The 20,009-nt window shown below is 40.0% G+C and overlaps 1 protein-coding gene across 1 annotated transcript in view; it reads left to right on the top strand.

Annotated features, from left to right (window-relative positions):
• Nucleotides 1-20,009, top strand: part of B3GNTL1 (UDP-GlcNAc:betaGal beta-1,3-N-acetylglucosaminyltransferase like 1) — a 125,141-nt gene that overhangs the window by 15,734 nt on the left and 89,398 nt on the right. The window contains exons 5-6 of the mRNA XM_069872357.1: nt 1,047-1,112; nt 15,309-15,404. Coding sequence (XP_069728458.1) covers nt 1,047-1,112; nt 15,309-15,404 — 162 coding nt within the window. The remainder of the gene's footprint in view (nt 1-1,046; nt 1,113-15,308; nt 15,405-20,009) is intronic.

The following is a 20,009-nucleotide window of genomic DNA, read 5'->3' as shown; positions in this document are numbered from 1 at the left end:
CTGCGAAGAAAGAGAGGTATGAGCTGTAACTAGCACCTAAGAAAGGCTGAGCTGATCCTTTAAAAAGGAATAAATATGGCACCAAAATGGAAAAGAGTATAAATATAGGCAGAAATCTCAAGAGACTACATTTAGGGAAGAAACTTTGTGCTGTAGTTGGGTATTTTAATAGGCTGTAAAACCGATGTCCTGAAAAGACAATTCTGAACAGGCAATGATGTCATTTTAAAAGGAACGTGTCTGTTCACGGAAGGGTGGCAAGCTTACCAACTCCTTACAGGGCAACCTGTCTCTGCGTGTTAAGGGGATAGACCTAGCATCAAATGGAGGTCCAGGGAATGTGGTTTACAGATAGGGTCGGTGTTGATGCATTTTATCAGTGTAGCTTTTTCTTTCCCTTTTCTTTTTTACTGCTTTTAGAATTTCCTCATTTCCCAAACAATGTTTTTTGTGTCCAGGCAATGTGACATATTGATAGAACCAGAGATTGAGGGCTTCTCCTTATCAATGTAACAAGGCACAGCAAGATGACAAGGCTGCCTAGGGAGGTGGTTGAGTCACCTTCCCTGGAGGGATTAAGGCACGGGTGGACGAGGTGCTAAGGGACATGGTTTAGTGTTTGATAGCAATTTTTGGACTCGATGATCCTGTGGGTCTCTTCCAACCTGGTTATTCTATGATTCTATGATTCTGTGAATGTTTCCTCACACTGCTAGAATGTCTCACAGCTCATGCTTTTAATCAGGTTTAGTTTCTGGTCTGCCCATACTGCCAGTGCTGCTGTTGCAGCTGTTACAGAGCTGGTGAATTCCTTCAGCAAGGTAAAACGTATGGGTGCCCATCAGATCTATCTTGAGGTCACATTACTGTCACATAGCAGTTTTGATCACTTCCAATTTGAACAGGATTGAGTTTAATCCACTAAAAGTCTCTTAATATTTTCTGACTGCAAGCCAGTAAACTGATATTCATTCAGCAGCATATTGTGATGTGTCTGAGTACAGTGACCCTTCTTACGCTCAATAACAGTGTGCTATTGATTCCAGGATGATGTGATGATGCCACAGCGGGTTAGACTACAGTATGAAGCTGCCATTCAACGCCCAAACAGTGTGAGTACTTTCTTCTTGTGTGTATTTTTGTGTTTTTCTTTTATAGAGTGCCGGATACATCTTTAAAAAGATATGAAAATTTCACAGTAGGGCTGGTGAGGGCAAAGCAATAACCAGTGGATTGTTTCCCTTTATTTGTAATCCTTGTACTGAATAGTAGCTTTAATTGAACTTCTTTTCTTATATTTATTTTCTCTGTTCAGTAAAGCAAATCTCATTGGGACAGTGCTACTCTCTTTCAAATGAGTGTACAGGTTTCACTAATGTATGCAGTCGAAGGAGAATGCCTTTTTTATGTAGCCTTGGTAAGAAATGTGAAAAGCTGCAAAGGCTTGGCTCCAGCTGTGGTTTATTTGTTTTTAATATTTGAGAAACTGCACACTGTAAGGAATGTATGGGCTGTTATCAATAATAAATCAGTCAATAGTTAAACTGATGTTTCTCCCTGTGTCTGCCTGCAAATTAAAACATTATGAGAATACCATTCTTTATTCTTGGAAATAAACTCTCAAACCCATTCTGTTAGATAGCTGTTTCTTCATCTATAGGATTTTGATTTTAAATGAGTTTCTGTAATTAGGACAATATCTTTCAGAGAGGGTTTGTGTATATGTTCTACTTACCTGAAGAGAATAAACATAAATAATTTGTTACAGTGGTATTGACATAGATACTCCTTTATAAACTTGAAAACTGTGTTTGTATTACTGTCAGCAGTGTTCAGCAAAAATAAGTTTATTGTTATCATCTCCAGCGTTTTCTCTGGTGAGATTTATTTCAATGTACAAGAGGTTTCTGGAAAGGAAAGGTCACTTGACCAGATCTGTGAGGAAGGTATTTGCTGCAGGTCTTAGAGCAGAACAGTTTTAGGATTATCAGTCTCTGGGAATTAAACACTTTTTGAACCTCTCCAAAGCAGCAGAGAATCCTTTGTCAAAGCAGAGGTTATTGCAGTTGTTTCAGCTGAGGAATGTCTGTTAAACAACCTGCTGCGTAGTGGTGGGATGTGTGCTTATCACCCCACCTGTATTGGGCCTCTTATGAAATCTGATAATGCTTACAGTGTTTCATAGTTTTAGTAGTACTTGAGTGGCAGTTCATATTATATAGTCCTAATTCATATTATGAACATAATTCATATTATGAACATAATAAAGTTGTACATCAAAGGGGTTTTTTTGTTCTGATATCAATCAGTACATTTATTTCAGTGGTAAAATGCCAAATAACCACAGAGGTGGTGTCAGGGTGTACTATTGTTCTTAAGAGAATGATCTCTCAGCTGTCCTGAAAGTAATCGTGCCACTGAATTTTCTGGCCTTGGAGGTTGGCTGGGGTGTTTGAATAAAGTTATAAAGTTCTGTTCTGTATCTGAAGTTCTGGCCCTGCTTCAGTTCATAAGACAGGCCAGCACAGGGGGAGGCTGAGGAAGCAGAAGTTTTAGAAATGCCTGTAAAGCAGTGAGCTTTTTTGGTTTGTTCCTGAAATTCTAATATGCATATTTAGACTTTCCACTGTTTTGCAACTTCTTCTCACTGGGATTTTTGACTTTAGGTAGTCTCAGTGTACTTCCAGAAAGATGAAATTGTTAGCAGTTTCTGCTCCTAGGTTATCTTCTCAGGACCTGCTGTGGGCATGCTGGGGTGAAATCCCTCGATGTGCTTTGAGTACTGTCTTGGAAAGTGAAAGAGCTGCTCTGGAATGTGCTTCCATCTCCAAGATGCATAGGGACCTGCCCACACCTTGCCAAGTCGCTATGCCATGATGGAGGCTTTCAAGAATAATGCAGCACTTGGAAGATTCTTCCGGTTTTCATTTTTCCTTTTCCCATGGATCTCAGATACTAGAAGGAGAAGGAAGGATGCTAAAATGAGGTGTACTGTTCACTCTCAAAACTCACTGACTCTCTCATCTGTCTTAGAGCCATATTAAATAGTTTTGGATACCTTATTGTTTGCTGGGCATGGTGTTTATTCTTCCTGTCACTGCTGTTCAGTTTGAGTGTATGTGCACTCCTAAAAGATGACTTTGCACATGAACAGTGTGTAGCTTCACATTTTTATAACTCTTTCTTCCTGCAGAATTGCTTATAAAATAGCCACGCTCTTCCTCACTGTTGACCACATCTTTCCAACAATAGGAATGAGAATTCGAGAAGGGAAATAAAGAATGGTATTTCCTGTTGTTTTCACTGGCTAAATGGGAAGTGAATCTGTACCAGCCTCAGAACTGGACACCTTTATTTTTGTTGTAGAATTAGTAGCCTCTTAAACCTGTAGGCTACCTGGGCATGTGAGAACATTGAGAATAACCATTTGCATTTCTTCAATGAAGAATTCTCACTGGTTTGCGGTGAGCAAACTCTAAAGCAAGTTTTTGGCATATACTGTAGCTTGGATTTAGATTAAGTGCTACAGTGCCTAAGGGCATTTTAAGCTATTGCATTATCTGTGTTAACTGACTAAATTCTGCATAGCTTTGATGGTTAGTTTGGCTCTAAGATACTTGATGGATTGAGTGAACTTGAATAATGCATGGCACTGCTCCTTCACAGGCCTGTTCATCTGCCTCAGGAAAGCTGTCAACTGACATTGCCATCAGAAAATGAATTGGAGAAATGAACAAGTGGATAAGATAGCTGAGCTGGTCCTTTCTGCAAGGCGCAACTGTAGGGCAAAGGCATTGGTGGCTCTCCACCACCCCCAAGGGTTAACTAAGCTTAGAAACAAAGTCCCCTGTCTCCTCCCCACCCCTCTTCCCTTGACATTTCTTGATGTTAGAAGTTACGCTTATTATTTGAATTTTTGCATTGTTCCTCTACCCTGTGCTGTTCTATGTGCCGAAAGCTGTTACATGTTTCTATAACATGTTATAAAGACCGTTTTTTCCCTTCCTTCATTTTCCTTACCTAGGCTTATCAAGCACTAGTTTGAATAATTTAACTTTCTCTATTTTGTGACTGGATTCCATTGATTCTTGACTTTGTCAGTCCTTTTAGCATCCAACTTATTCATTTAAATCAACAACTGAAATAACAAATAAAGGTTTTCTTAGTATTAACAGAAAGAGTATGAAATAAAATGAGTAGATTCTTTCTTACAGGTATAATTAAAATTAATAACTTTAGTGGAACATGAAGTCAGTATTAATGTGGAGCAGAAGTTTTTTAAGTTCAGTATTCTGAGCATTATATGGCTGTCATGACAGTGAGATCTTCAAAAGAAACAAAGGCAAAACACGTGGTTCAAGATAAGGACATGGAGGGATCATTCACAGTTCTCCTCACAGACTTGACTTGGGAAAAAAATCAGTCGAATTTTTTACCAGTCAACTAGAGCAAGGTACTGCAAAATCAACCCCAAATCTCCAAAAGAATGCTTTTTCACCCACCCTTCCTTTCTTCTTGGCCTTGGTTTTACTCCTGATTTTCTCTGCCTCCTCTCCCTGAGCAGCACAGGGGGATTGGGAATGGGAGTTGCAGTCGGTTCATTGCACCTTGTCTCTACCACTCCTTCCTCCTCAGAGGGAGGACTCCTCACCTGCTTCCCCTGCTCCAGCATGGGGTCCCTCCCAAAGGAGATAATCCTAAATGAACTTCTCTAATGTGAGTCCATCCAATGGACTGCAGTCCATCATGACCTGTACCAGCATGAGTTTCCACGAAAGGCCCTGGCCTTCAAACACCTCCACCTGCTCCAGCATGGGGTCCTCTGAGGGCTGCAGATGGGCATCCACTAGCATTCCTCATGGGCAGCAGGTTGACACCAGGGGCTGCGGCAGAATTGCCACTTGGGCATCTGGAGCACCTCCTCTTTCTCCTTTACTGACCTTGATGTTCTTTGCAGTGCTATTTCTCTTGCATCTGATGTCTGCTGGTCTGTTTCTCCCTCATCTTGCTTCCCTCTCTGCTGCATCCAGGCTGGATTTGTGCAACTGGTCCACTGAACCCTGGCAGCCCAGCTGCAGGTTGTGGGGGGCCAGCGTCTCTCTCTTCTCTCTGCTGCCCCTGCTTGCTCCCTGCCCCCCATTTTTTGCGCCTCTTCTCAAACATGTTATCACTGAGGTGTTAGCACCATCGCTGATGGGCTCAGCCTTGGCCAGAGGAAAGTCCACCCTGGAGCAGCCGGCTCTGGCTTCCAGCAGCCTCCAGCAGAAGCTGCCCCTATAACCCTTAAGCTACCAAACCCCTTTCCACGCACTCCAGCAGAGGCATAATGCAGCACATTGATGTAGTAGGTTTATTCCTGCTTATTATCACTAGTCAGGAACAAAGGCAGAAGATTGTTTTTTTCTGTCTTGTGCCAGGCCAAGCTACTTGATGAGGAAAGGGAGCATGGGATAAAAGTTAAAAATGGGAAGAAGAAGAAAAGAGGGAGGCCACCTTGTAGTCAACAGCAGAGTCTAGGAATACTGAAAGTCCTTAGTATGCAGTGATTTCACATTCCACATACCAATGGAGTTTGATCACCTATGAAAGATCTCAAAGCCTTTTGTTTGCTGTGTCTTCTTATTAGCCTAATGTCAGAGTGGTCCTGGCAATAGCAGATCACTCTTCAGCCTGCACTCTGTGCTCCCTCATGTGTGCTTTCTCCTGGGAGTCACCATTATTATTATGCAGGCTGGGAATTACATTGCATGTAGACATGGATTTATTCTATCTAATGAATTTATTCTATCTAATGAACAAGATAGCCTTGTTTGTATGGATAGAGCTCGTAAGGTGGAGATAATGCATGTCTCCTGTATCTGTGTCTTGTTCCTAAAATAGTATTTTGTTATACAGTACTATTTGGAATTCAGGAGCTCTAAAACTTGCATGAATTTGCCGTAATTGCACCTGATTTTTTTATTATTATTATTATTTTTGGAATCTGTGCAAAGGAACAGCTTCTTAGATCCCTGTGTGATTTCAAAGAATGTCCACAACTGTGGTTAGAGTGGTGCTGAACCCCAGTCAATATTTCCTGCCTAACAGCAGTGTTAGCAGGGCTTGTTATCTGCTTCACGGCTTCTGGTCAGCCCAGGACATGGGCAGACTGACATTCTAGCCACCTGACTTACTTTCAGAAGCTTTAGATCGGGTCTTGTTTAATTGAAGTCATGGGGTGGAATGGACAAGGACTTCATCTAGGAGTGAGAAGAGGCAAATCTGTCCTCCAGAGTGGCTTTGCCATTCCTCATGTACTGGTTTGAGAAAGCAGTTAATACAGTTCTATAGTCTGAAACTTAATTCCTGAGGGATTTCGCTACCATTTCTCTACTTAAATTTGACAATGTTTTAGTCTAGTAAACACTATATTATGTGTAGTTTTGCAGGTGTAAAAAGATTATAAGCATATGTGAAGATTTGCTAAACTGCCATTAAACATAACGACCTAATGTGGAAATATTACCTCTCTGCTCGGGGTGATCAAGAAATCCCTCCATTAAATTCTGTCCTTCCTGCATACAAGAAGTTACTGGTGATCTTCTCATTCTATGTCTCCTACTGAAGTCCAGGTTTTACCAATCTCCCCTTGATTGTTTTGTCTTACAGTTGTTGCATATAACTTCCCAGATTTTTTTTTCATTAATGCTTCTGTTTTGGACATAACCTTGCTTAAAATCTTCATCATGTAGAACTTAAGTAATCTTTGTTTCTTCTTAGCTAATTTTCATCAGTTTTCCTTCTGTTCTCCTTACGCAGCATGTGTGAGACAGATTGGTGTGTGCTGCCCAGGTTTGTCCTAGCAAGCGCTGCCTATGGACTTCAGCTTTAATATAAGCATTAATTCATTTAGGAGCTATTAAACAGAAAAGAATTGGATACTGGCATGTTTTGAAGGATATATGAACAGGTCAAATTCGTTTGCTTAACCCTGGTAATAAGCTTTTGCTACACTAAATGGGCTGAATAGATCTGAGGAGGCTCTGGTCAATCTTTGCTGTGGACAGAGAGGAAAGTGAGATTATTTTCCTGTGGTGAGTGAGTATCTACACTTGTCAGTTGTCACAAATAATTTTATTTTTCATGAAAGAGAAAACAGTGCCCATAAAAGTGTCTTTATGAACTAATCTAACTATTCTGGTCATTAGACCTTTAGTACTTTACACTCGATCCCTGTATACTGCACAACACAAACTACCAGTCTTTAATATTTCTCTCTAGGCTATGGAAACAGTAACTCTAAAATAAGGCTATCCAGTATTATTACTTACAAAAATACATCTATTTATGACTTCAGGAAATTCTTAGTAGAGGTTTTTAAAAGTTATTTATATTATCTATTTATACTATCTTCTTCTGTTCTGGAAGGCAGAGGACTAGAGCAGTAGTTGTGTGAAGAGTTTGTTCCCTAATAGTGACAGTGGAGTATGTTTAAGAGGAGAAAATATGATTTCTTTTTTATGCACTGAAGAATATGAACATTCTTTCTGTGACAAGGAGAGTATTATTCTTATGGTTGTTTTCACCAATTGGGCCTCCTGTGTATGTCACCCAGATCTGCTGGAATTCAGCTGTGTCTTGGCTTTTTATTAGAATCATAGAATAACCAGGTTGGAAGAGACCTCCTTAAAGATTCATTTTAATTTGGTACTTCTGAAAAACCTCAGTGCATATTCAAAGTCCCAGCTTACACCACTTTGTAATTAGTGTTTAATATGGCCTCCACATGCTACTGATCCCTTCTTGAGATTGTGGTTACTAGAGACTGATACTCACCATCCTCTTTAATTGCATGTGTCATGTGGTGCTCAGCCGGGCCCAGTCTCATTGCACCACCCCAACTTCTTGTTTTTCATGTAAATTCACTAAAGAAAGTTCAGACTTCCTTGGGTTTTAATTACTCTTTCTTTATATGCTGAAAATAAACTTTTAACATCCTTTTGCGGACTTTGGACATGAGCCAATGCCAAGTCAAATGTTTAATAGTTATTCTTAAAAATGGATTTCCGCAAGATAAGAACATCTGCCAAAATGGACATTTGTCTGACCTGAGGGATTCTCTGGGGAGTCAGCACTGCCATAATATTTTAGAAATTTTAAAATACTCTGTAAGTACACTGGGGTGTGGTTTGTGTTTTGTTTTCTTACATCTAATGCAAATTACCTCACAGATGTCATCTGTTTGAAGAACACTGCTTCCTCTGCTGGAAATGAGGGCAGCAGAAAATGTATTTTACCCCCATCTTCTTGGTATATATAATTTTGGAAAGATTTTAATCATATAAAAATAGTCCTTCTGTGTCTTTTTCTTTTTTGATTGCAGTAAATGATGGTCATAACATCCTTCCTAGAGCCAATAGTGTCTTCAATCATTTCTTTATTCTGCTGAATTAAAACATAAAAAGCCTTAGGCCCATAGAAAAGCAGAAGATAATTGAAATAAAACACTTCAGTATTTTTAACAATATAAATTTTAAATCTTGTGTTTAGCTAGATCAAATCCAAAATGCTGATTGTTAGTAGAAGTATCTAGACTGTTTAGCTGTTACTGTGCCAGATAAGTTTCTTATCGATGAAAGAAGATACTTTAGTTATTGAGATGACCATGTACTTACTGGGAGCTCAGTGTCACGCGTCCTAAATATACAGCTCTGGTTCTCAGATACCATAGATTTTTGGATGAACCACCCTGTAATTTTGTCACATTGTAAAAAAAAAAAAAATTCTTGCCTTTTAAAGAAACTTTATGAATTCTCCTAGCTAGTGTTACTGGTAATGAGATACATGGAAGCTTATGGGGATTTGGTTAAATTGTAGCTAAATCAGGACTAAACAAGAATTATTATTGACATAATTTTATTTCCTGAATGTCAGCACTTTATAGACAGGCTTTTCTAAAGCACCATCACAATTCGAAGGAAGATAATTCAATAATATACCACACACACATATATATATAATCATAGAATCATAGAATAACCAGGTTGGAAGAAACCCACTGGATCATCGAGTCCAACCATTCCTATCAAACACTAAACCATGCCCCTTAGCACCTCGTCCACCCGTGCCTTAAACACCTCCAGGGAAGGTGAATCAACCACCTCCCTGGGCAGCCTGTTCCAGTGCCCAGTGACCCTTTCCATGAAAAATTTTTTCCTAATGTCCAGCCTGAACCTCCCCTGGTGGAGCTTGAGGCCATTCCCTCTTGTCCTGTCCCCTGTCACTTGGGAGAAGAGCCCAGCACCCTCCTCTCTAAAACCTCCTTTCAGGTAGTTGTAGAGAGCAATGAGGTCTCCCCTCAGCCTCCTCTTCTCCAGGCTAAACACCCCCAGCTCTCTCAGCCGTTCCTCATAAGGCCTGTTCTCCAGCCCCTTCACCAGCTTTGTTGCTCTTCTCTGGACTCGCTCCAGAGCCTCAACATCCTTCTTGTGGTGAGGGGCCCAGAACTGAACACAGCATTCAATATATATGTCCCAATATATTTTTACAAACTATGGATTAGCTATATAGAGCTTTAATTACTGTCTCTAAGTAAGAACATTAAGAAGCAGAACTGGAAACGGAGCTCATAAATTTCATCAAGTTGGTCTTGCTTATCTGCTTCAGTATTCTGCAAAGAAATCCTGGGCTGCTTAAATCAAATGCTCTTTTTGTGGTGGATTTCCACATGATGCTTCCAATAAAACATAGCAGGGATGCTGCTGAGGCATCCTTGGAACGGCCGGCATTGAAGATACTGCACCTAAAACTTTGCTAATCTTTTAGAGAAACGGTACATAAATATGTGTATTTATTGGGGGTTGGGAGAGATACAAAGGAAGAAAATGAAAACTTTTTACACTGAGTAGTATTTAAAATATTCCACGAATGAAGGCCAACAAAGTCAATACAGAGGGAAGACAGAAACATTTTCACTCACCTGCCAAGTTTTCTTCTGATTTTCAGGATGTTTGCAGGTGGCACATCCGTGGGGGTGGAGTTAATCCAATGGAAGTAAGAGAGGTAGGTTTTAATGACAGCACAGGTGACATCTACCTTTCCTTTATATAGCAAGATATATGCACGACTAACAAAACCTGGTCTTAACCATTCAGGATAAGGTAAATGTCTCCTACTAGCTTTTTTGGTTCAGGAAGTTTCCCTCTATGGGCACTGATAAATAGGCATATTTTGAGGAGAAGGTGCTTTGGTCTGGGTATAATCCTTCCTGCATTGCTTGTTATTTGAATAGCCTTTCTTCTCATAGAAGATTATCTCTGCCTAGATGTCATGATACTTATTGAAGTACCTGATTATAGAAGCCCTTCTTGTTAGTCTTCATGTCCCTTGCCAAGCTCAGCTCCAGCTGTGCCTTGGCTTTCCTGACCTCATCCCTACACATCCGGGCAGCATCCCTGTACACATCCCAGGTTCCCTGTCCCTGCTTGCACTGCCAGTGCAGTTCCCTCTTCTTCTTGAGTTTGACCAGTAGGTCTCAACTCAGCCACGATGGTCTCTTCCCTTCTCTGCCTGATTTCCTACAGCTGGGGACTGAGCGCTCTTGCGCTTTATGGAAACTGTCCTTGAATATTTGCCAGCTCTGTCCTTCTCCCTTGTCCCTGAGGACTGTGTCCCAGGGGTCCTCCTGAATAACTCCTTGAAGAGCTGGAAGTCTGCTTTCCTGAAATTTAGTGTGCTGGCTTTCCTGAAATTTGGGGTCTCTTAAGATGATGCTGTAAGCATTCTTGAGTTGCATTGGTTCTGAAAATGCAGAAAGTCTGTGTGCAGAAACATTCTGCTGTTATGGTAGGGCAGAGGGAAGTGTGAATATTTCACTTCTTAAAAAATGCTAACTTGTTTATGCACTTGTTATTTTCCTGCTCTGTTGCAAGATCAGCATGCAGCTGTTCTCAATAATGTGCATTTATCTTGTTCAGTGTATTTTATTGTGCTTTCATCTTTCACTAAAGATCATGGTTAACTGATGTTTGACAATGCTGTCTTCTGCAGGAGGGAGATGCTTATACGTGCTCTGCCAATGAGTTCGGTACATCCATGGAAATCTTACAAAAGGCTGCTGAGAACCCCAAATATGGCTTTTTTTTTTGTTCCTTTTTTTTTAAAGAAAGGAATTGTCACATGGTTGTTGGTTTGGTTTTTCTGGGTGGGGAGGATGAGTAAAAACAGCAACTCAATTTGCTTGTGAACAAATAGACTTTAGGTATAACTGGAAAAATCTTCTGGAAAGGAAGACTTTTGTTGTGTGGATAGCATGTTTGGGTCATTTTAAGAAAAAGCAAATTTATAGCCACTACCATAGAGAACATTTTAGTAAGGTTTTAAGTATATTAATCTCTCTTTTCATCTCTCTCTTCCTTTAATTCCATATATGAAACAAGCATAGGATTGTTAGGTCTGTATTATATAAGGAAGAATTTCTTCACCATGAGAGTGGTGCCTCCATGAGAGTGGTGAGGCACTGGAACAGGTTGCCCAGAGCAGTGGTGGCTGCCCCATCCCTGGAGGTGTTCAAGGCCAGGTTGGATGGGGCCTTGGGCAGCCTGGTCTAGTGGGAGGCGTCCCTGCCCATGGCAGGGGGGTTGGAACTAGATGATCTTTAAGGTCCCTTCCAACCAAAACTATCCTATGATTGTATGAGTCTATAATTCTATGATTGTGATATTTTATTGTCTAATTAATGATCCTATTCAACATGTAAAAAGAAGAAATTAGAGTGAAATCATAACTTCATCTTTATTTTAACTTCATTGGAACCATTTCGTTCATCAATAATGCCTCTCCTGGAGCTCAAACTAGAAAAGAGTAAGAAAAGCCAAAGGCACAGGGCAGAAGGTACTAAATATTATTTAGAGAAGTGAGGACATTAGGAAACATATGGAGTCTCATTTTTTCCAGCAAGCAGCTTTTCTTTTCCCCCATGAATTTTCAGCATTGGTTTCACTGTTCTTCCTTTTCAGTGTTCCTCAATACTAGAGTGGGTCATCAAAATACTTGCTTCCAGCTTTGTAAGTGATTACAGAATGGAAGCTTTTGGGACTTTGAAAATTCAGAGACCAAGAGTCATCAGCTGTGTCCTGTTTACTTGTGGAAGTGAAATCCATTGCTCTGAAGTCATCTTGCTGTTCAAACCCTGTGCCATCAGTTCCAGTAAAATGTCATTTAGACTGGATCCCCTGCAGTGTTCAGGGTGTTGTTCAGGCTTTAAGCTGCAGCAAGAGATGAGTTACCCTGATGGTTATTCCACTGTTTCATTGAACTATGTTAAAAATGTAATTTGATTCTTGAAACACTGAGTTACTCTAACATCCGAGTCTTAAAAGTCAGAGGCCAATCCTATTACTTTCTGCTGTATTTCTTTATAATCTTTATAGATTAATATCTTACCCTGCTTTTACAATTGTTCTAAACATTAGGTTGAGTTTTGCTGGTGAAAACAAAATTGCTGTGTACAAAAGGTCTAATTTTGGAAAGTGAATTTTTTTCTTTGATTAGCATGTTTGATAAGCTTTAGATTGTTACCCTCTCCCTCTGTCTTGCTGTTAGGCACATCAGCTGGAGGAGTTTGGGAAGTTACACTTTGGAGGATTCTGCCCCAAATTATTGTGAAATGCAACCCATTGTATTTTCTATTCTGGATTTTCATCACTGCAATAACAGTAATTCCTAAATTACTTGCTTGTTTGATGAATATTTCTGTCCTAATTATATTCCATTACATCCTTCCATTCCAAAAGGCTCCAGGTGTTTTAAACCCTACGTACAGTAAGTACAGAATTGTTAAAAGCCAAAATTCAAAACAATAAATTGGAGTGCGCAACGGAATTACCTATATGGTTGCATGGAAAAAGGAGGAAATTTTGGCTAAGAATCTAAGTAAAACTGTACAAATTACAAAAAGTGATGTATGATACAGAAAAGAGCTTTCAGGATCCAATGTTATAACAATTATTGTGCCTTTGCCTCTCCTTGGGTGTAAAACTGATGGAACCCAGTCAGTTCTCTCTAGAAACATAAGGAGTGGAGGTCTGAGCCAGTTGTTGTTTGGATTTTGGGAGATTATAGTCCTTTAGCCAAGCTCCTGGATTCATCACTTTTTTAGATTGCTTAAACTACCAACAGTGTCTCTGGGCATGGCCAGCTTGGGCCTCTGCCGGCCTTTGACGTTTCAGATTGCACTGTAAGAGCTGCTCAGCTCTAACTGCAAACCAGCGCTTCAAAAACACAAATGTGAGATTCCACTTTTTATCTCGTACCTCGTGAGAACTGTTTGTGATTCTGTGTTTGCTCAGATCAGGCTGTGACTATTAGAATAAAGAAACTGTTTCCATATTAGAATCATAGAATCACCATGTTGAAAAAGACCAATCGGATCGTTGAGTCCAACCATTCCTCTCAAACATTAACCCGTGTCCCTTAGCACCTCTTCCACCCGTGCCTTAAACACCTCCAGGGAAGGTGAATCAACCACCTCCCTGGGCAACCTGTTCCAGTGCCCAATGACCCTTTCCATGAAAAATTTTTTCCTAATGTCAAGCCTGAACCTCTCCTTGTTTGTAAGTTATAAAATCCTAGTATAGGTGAGAGAAGGGCCTATCTTGGTTAATGGATAATAGGAAGAATTTTCTAAGTAATTCTATTCTAAAATAAAAATTGTCCTTACAGAACAGAGTATTTGTACATCTGAGGCAGCTTCAGTGAAGTTTTTTTATCTGTGAAGGGCCCCTTTAAAAATATATCTGTGAACTCTTCTATTGATCACAGAATCACAGAATAACCAGGTTGGAAGAGACCCACCGGATCTTGAAAATAACTTTAGGATAACCTTCTGAAAATATCTTCGTGTTACTTAATTATCTGTAATTCAGGACAGTTAGGGTAAGGAGTGATGTTGTCCACAATGATTCAGAGCTGTCATTGAGGAAATATTCCAGGGCTCAAACACATTCTGTTTTATTCTTATTGGAGAAACAAATCATAATTTCTTTTTTCCCCATCTTTCTTATTTTGATTGTATTTAATCATACTCTAAATTGTAGTGTTTGATTGCCAGCAGTAACCCAGCAAGATCTCTCTGTGGTATTTCTGTTTCCACATTAAAAGCAGTCAAAACTGCGCATGCAGGATTCTAGCCTGACTGCTTACATGAGGAGATTGAAGCTCTGTAAATAGAGACATTCAAAAGGCTTGAACTTGCTCAGTGTATTCACTTGAATTCTTTATGCATTCTTGGGGTGGAAAATAAACTAAGTAAGTTTTCCATGCTGTTCTTGATTACCTGCAGATCCTGCTCAGAAATGCTGGTGCCTACACTTTGCCATTAATTCTCTATGAACAGGATGTTCCCAGCAAATTCTGAGGGAGAAATAGGCAGTTTTGCTGTGACAGGAGTTCAGTGGTTGGTATGAATCAGTATCAGCTTACTTTGCTTAAGTAATTAAGTCCTGTTGTACCTTGGTGGTTTCGGGTAAGCTGCAGACCATCGGGAGCAACCAGCAGCAGAGCTCTGTACAGCCATACTCCTGGGTTCTCCCCTCTCTAACCAGAGATCTGTGAACAGTTCAGGTTTTGTGTGAAAATGCAATGTGTGTCTATGCAGTTACAGATAATATGAAATCCTTCTAATATTCTGGGGCTTTTTTGATGCAGTTAGAAGCTATTTATTATGCCAACAGGTATCCACAATACTCAGGTTCATATTTAACCTGTACAGCTATGGAACCACATTAGAGAAGAAAATGTTGCTCTATAGTACTTCAGCAAACAAATCACAATGGGGTATCTACAGCGTTCTACCATGAATGAGACAAATCAGAATACAGATGTGGTTTTCCTTATTTTAAATGTATTTTGAGTATCACACAGTATTATAAGTGATGGTATTGTTGCAGTTGTCTGGTGTTATCCAAGTTCTAATTTGCATTTGCCAAATGTTAAATATTTTCGTTGAAATTTTGCATTCTAGATACCTGCCTTTGGATGACTTCCCTTTGAAAATTTCAACCAAAAGACTGAACCTATTGTAAAGAGACTTCTCAGTGTTAGCTTTCTAGAGGCCTTTGAAAGTCTGTAACTATTTAAAATTCGAGCAGAGCAACTGTGACATATTATGTCATATTCAACTATATTAAATTATGAACAAGGCGGGGGCTAATAAGGACTATATAGATAATCTGAATTCCTGGAGTTCCCATGTTTTGAATGCTTTATGATCTTGTTGCCACGTGGGCGTGCAGCAGTTTACACAAGGGATTTGTCTCTTTTTGCTTTAGATTATTGGTTGCCAAGTTCGGAGAGAGCCACTGGATTCTACAGAACGGTACACTCGTTGGATCAATAGTCTGACTGAAGAACAGCTCCTTACACAGGTATTGCTGTTTCATCTGTGACTGAAAGCACAGCAGAAAAATAGAGCCAGAGGTTCATTTAGAAGGATTTTTCAGTTGTTAGCAATAGTCGATAACTTACCACTGTTATACTTTCTGATATTTAAAGGCTGGTTTTTTCAATAAGAGACAAGTTCAAGGTGCATGGGATCATTAAGCAATGGTGACTTCACACTGAGCGACAGTGAGGCTTTCAAGTTGTGGTTCACAGGGAGCCTTACATTCCTCACTGCTGTATGTAGTTCAATGTGAACTCTTTCATATTCTAACTGTTAGTTTCTGTTGTTCTTTTAAAAAGAATACAAATTTAAATACAAAAGGAGAGAATTATTTCTTGAGAATGCTCTCCACCCCCCCACCACCCCCCATTCTGCAGGTGAGGTACTGACCACCTCTGTATCTGCTGAAGTTTCATTGGAAAGTATTTTAAAATCACAATTTTGCAAGCAGTAACCATCATGATGTTTGTGAGTGAGATGCAGCTTGTGCAAGTGAGGATTTGCTTTGGCACAAAGCAAGGTTGTTTCATTAGGTAGGCAACCAGTGCTGAACTGAAACAGACTTCAGCAAAAACAAGTTAAACTGGGGGAGAAATCAGTCCAGCTTGTGGAGGAATGCGTCTGTGAGAATTATAAGGAATCTAATCAATGGTTACCAGAAACCATCCCAGCAGGCATTAAGATGCAAGTATTTGGGGCAGGGTTTTGTGATGCAGTGGTAGGAAGATATTTGTTCTTGATTTTCTTGGATTTCACTGGCTGAAACGTTTAATGTGCCCTTGTTTGTTAGACTTCATTGTACACTTTGTTGGGTTACATTCCCTATTACCCTCACCCCGAAGCCATTCTTACGGGCTTGGCAGTGGTAACACAGAAGTAATCCATAGGCCTTGTTTTAAAATAGTCAATAATCCATCAAAAGAAAGTAGTTACAGAAAAAAGTTACCCAGAGAATGTTTAGAATTTTTTAATGTTTAGAATGTTTTAAAATTATTTTAAAAGAGTGAATTTCTCTGACAGCAACATCTGGATCAATGTGTTATTGAAAAGAAAAGCAAGAAAATCTTGAGGAAGTTAAAACTCGTCCTACACAATTTGAAGTGCTTTGTACAAGTTGCCACTGAATGGGAAATCAAGCTGTAAATTAAAAAAAAAATCCCAATTTTGATATTATTTAAGGAGAGGTATGGAAAAAGAAAACCCCTTTTAAGAGGGGATAGGTGTCTTCCAGAAGAGATGATTTAGTGCAGTGTTTGTGATTAGCAGGATGCAAACAGAGTTACCTAGGAAGTCCCTTGCAATCTCACAGGCCTACAGATACCTCTTAAAGCTTTAACCAAACAACCTGTGCAATCCATTATTTTTACATAGGATTTAGTTTCACACATCTATGAATAGGTGAGGAATTCTGGAAAATCCACTGAGACTGGAACTCAAAGGCTGCATAGCAGAACCTATGTTGCTTGTCCATGTGTTTATTAATAAAATGCGATTTATGGAATAACCCCATTTATGTGTTCCTAATTAATTTTTTTAGCTTGTTACATGTTCTCCACCAAATTTAACGCAGAAACAGAAGTTCCTTAAAGAACTGAAAATGCTGTGGAATTATGAAGCAAGGAGAGATTGCACTGCAACAGCTGCAATCCGTATGTTGTTAAGCACTGTAGAATTCACTTGGACTGAGGTTTTAGGTGCCCAGTCCTAAGACAGGCTTCAGCTGTGGCACCAGGCTGTGGGAACCTTGGTTTTCTGGAGCTAAAAGAACTGCTTGATTTCCAGAGCAGTCATGCTCTGGAGGCACCTACCTTGCTATCCATTCTTCTATCAGAAATACAGGTAGGGAAGTAATTCTTGTGCCTTTCCTTGACTTAGAAAAGTGTAGAGAGGAGAAGTAAAACCCATCTCAGCTGTCCTTTAATAATGAGGATAGGAATCAATTATGTAAGGATAGGCTTGATTTGTCCCACTCCCCTGCCCCCAGGACACTTTATATTTTATTTTGGATGCGCACTTTGAAACTCTTTTCAGTAAGTAAGCCCCGAGAAAACTGTAATGAAGGGCGTTTCCTAATGGATTTGTAGAATTCTGGAGAGGAGCAGTGCATCAGCAGGTTCAGGAAAATTTGCTTTAATTTACAGCATATTGTCTTCAGCAGTTTCCCGTAGTGAAAGTGCCTGGCTTTGTTTCCAGTTGCCCCTGTCGCAGTTCTGTGGCGTGCACATCCAGGTTATTTGTGCTCCGCACTGGGGAGAGAGGCACCTAATTAAAATAAAAGCCAGTTATCAAGAACGTGTAATCCCCATTGTAATATTCATGTTATGAATCACATAATATTCTGTAGCCTTTGATTGCTGGACAGTGACAGAGATCCAGCTTGAGAGGTGGGTGGCAATCGATGGTTTCTTAGGTGGCTGGTGGCTCTGTGTGCCATGGCGCTGGCCGCTGGTTTTTATCGCTTGAATCAATACCAGAGTTCTGGATCAAATATCTCTCCTCTGTCCTCATGCTGAGAATATCATTCAGTACAAAATGCTTCTAGCATTTAAACTGTTCCTTTCCCTTAACACTGGCCTCTTGATGCTTACTGATCCATTAAATGTGTCTCTTAACAATTATACTGTAACATTCCAAAGACCCTTTATGGTATGCGTGAAATTCAGAATATGGACCCCAGAGAGTAGGGGGAGTGAGAGTACAAAGGGAGCATAGTGATGAGAGAACTACTCTTGAAAAGATCAGTATTTGCTTGTTTAAGGATATCTTCTGTATAAATGATAAAACACTTGTATATGCTAATATAAGCCTCAGAACACGTGTATGTGCTCTGGTGGGCTTGCTGTCTTTCTGGCCAATAGTGAAAAATGATAGGTAATTTTAATTGTTCATTAAACAGAGAACACAGCAACAGGAAGACAATGAACAAATGAATCAATAGAACTGACTGTTTTGATGTCAGAGTAAGTGAAAAAAATTAAATCAAAACTAATCCTACAAGATATCCAAGTCTGAATTGTGCCTGAAGTGTGATTGATGTTTGGTCATGCAGCCCTCTTGTACACTGGGAATTTTACTGTGCTGTGCAAGTGAAAATGTCTACATGGTTTTAGGGTTGGATTAATGGCACAAATATTTATAAAAGGAGTTTTTAAGGATTGTTGCTGACTGTTCATATCCATATCTTAACACTTTTAGGTGAGTTCAGTCTCACAAACAGCCTGTGAAGTATTCTGTTCACACTGAAGCACATTTCCACCAACCATGCCCTTTTTCTCTCCCAAAGACCAGAAACCTCTCTGCTTTCCTGTGTTTGCTCACTCAGAGAACAGGGGGCAAACAGAGCACTGTATGAGGAGGCACGTGCGAATATGAGAGGCCTGGTGGCTTGGTGAGGCTGGGTTGTCCTCGCTTACGAAAAAGATGATCTGAACAAAACCTGTTGATTCGGTATGTCTGTTCCACTGTGAGGTGTCTGCATCACTCCCTGGTACACAGTGTGCTTGGCAGGTTGGCTCCCAGCTCTGTGTGTTGGATGAGGCTGGAAGCTTTCTCCAGTGATCCATAGTGTTCACCAGCAGTGTCCCTGGGCTACCTGAACTTCAATTTTCTGTATCACAAATGCCTGTTAAATTGAGGTAGTAGCTTTAAAAGCTGTGCTTGTCTACTTACTAAAGTCTTCCAACATTTGAGATCTAGTTAATATTAGATAGAAGGTCATGCTCCAAACCAGCATTTACTACAAATATTCAGTTTGGAAATAGATCCTGCCCTTTAGCTGACTGGAGCATGTGACTTGCTACCAGCTTCTTCTGGTAACATGGCTGGACCTTTCCATAAATTCCATATACTCAATATTGCATTGTCACCAGGCATCTCAATAGGCAACTTCCTTGTAGAAAGCTGGTAGAAGCAAAGTGCAGGTAGGATGAATTTTTCAGGTGAGCCATAGATGGAATCCTCTGGCTTAGAGCATCTGTTTTGTCTACTTGCAGACCAGAACATTCCAGTTTTCCGCATGCCAGTGTTGGTTTTCAGTGTGTCAGAACTGAATTAACAGTTGAGGTTGCAATTTGAGAGTCGACATACGCAGTGCCTGCTGTCAGGTTGTATTAGTAAAGGCAAAAGCTGCACAGAGTGTGAGGCTTTCCTACTTGAGAATGAGTAAAAGATGAAAAGGCTATTTAATATCCTTCTGCCCTCGTATATTTTCCACTGTTAATGGCTTGTTTGCATTTGCTGTCTTTCAATAAAAAGATACTCAATGCTTTCCTGTTTTTTTTTTTTTTTTGGTCACTGTTTCCTCTTCCTTCACCCATCTAAAGAACTGTCATTGATAGTGAAGTCCTGACTTTTTTCTCCCAAGCAAAAGAACCTGGTTCGTATGTGGTGAAGCAGATACAGTATATGAGAAAAAAACAGTTGGCCCTGCCTTTTGTGGTTCATCCTTTTTTCCTTCTGAAGGAGGATGAAACCCACTTTCACAAGCCAGACAGTGTTTGTATTTATGTTTCAAAATGCACGTCAGAGGGTTTTGTGGAGTTCTAGAAAGTTTAATGAGAAGTGGCTTACCCACATCTGTGAGCTCCAA

This window comes from Phaenicophaeus curvirostris, chromosome 19 (assembly GCF_032191515.1).
Source record: "Phaenicophaeus curvirostris isolate KB17595 chromosome 19, BPBGC_Pcur_1.0, whole genome shotgun sequence".
Classification (NCBI taxonomy): domain Eukaryota; kingdom Metazoa; phylum Chordata; class Aves; order Cuculiformes; family Cuculidae; genus Phaenicophaeus; species Phaenicophaeus curvirostris.
The sequence above is the reverse complement of the archived record's forward strand: the minus strand, read 5'-3'. Positions and strand labels throughout refer to the sequence as shown.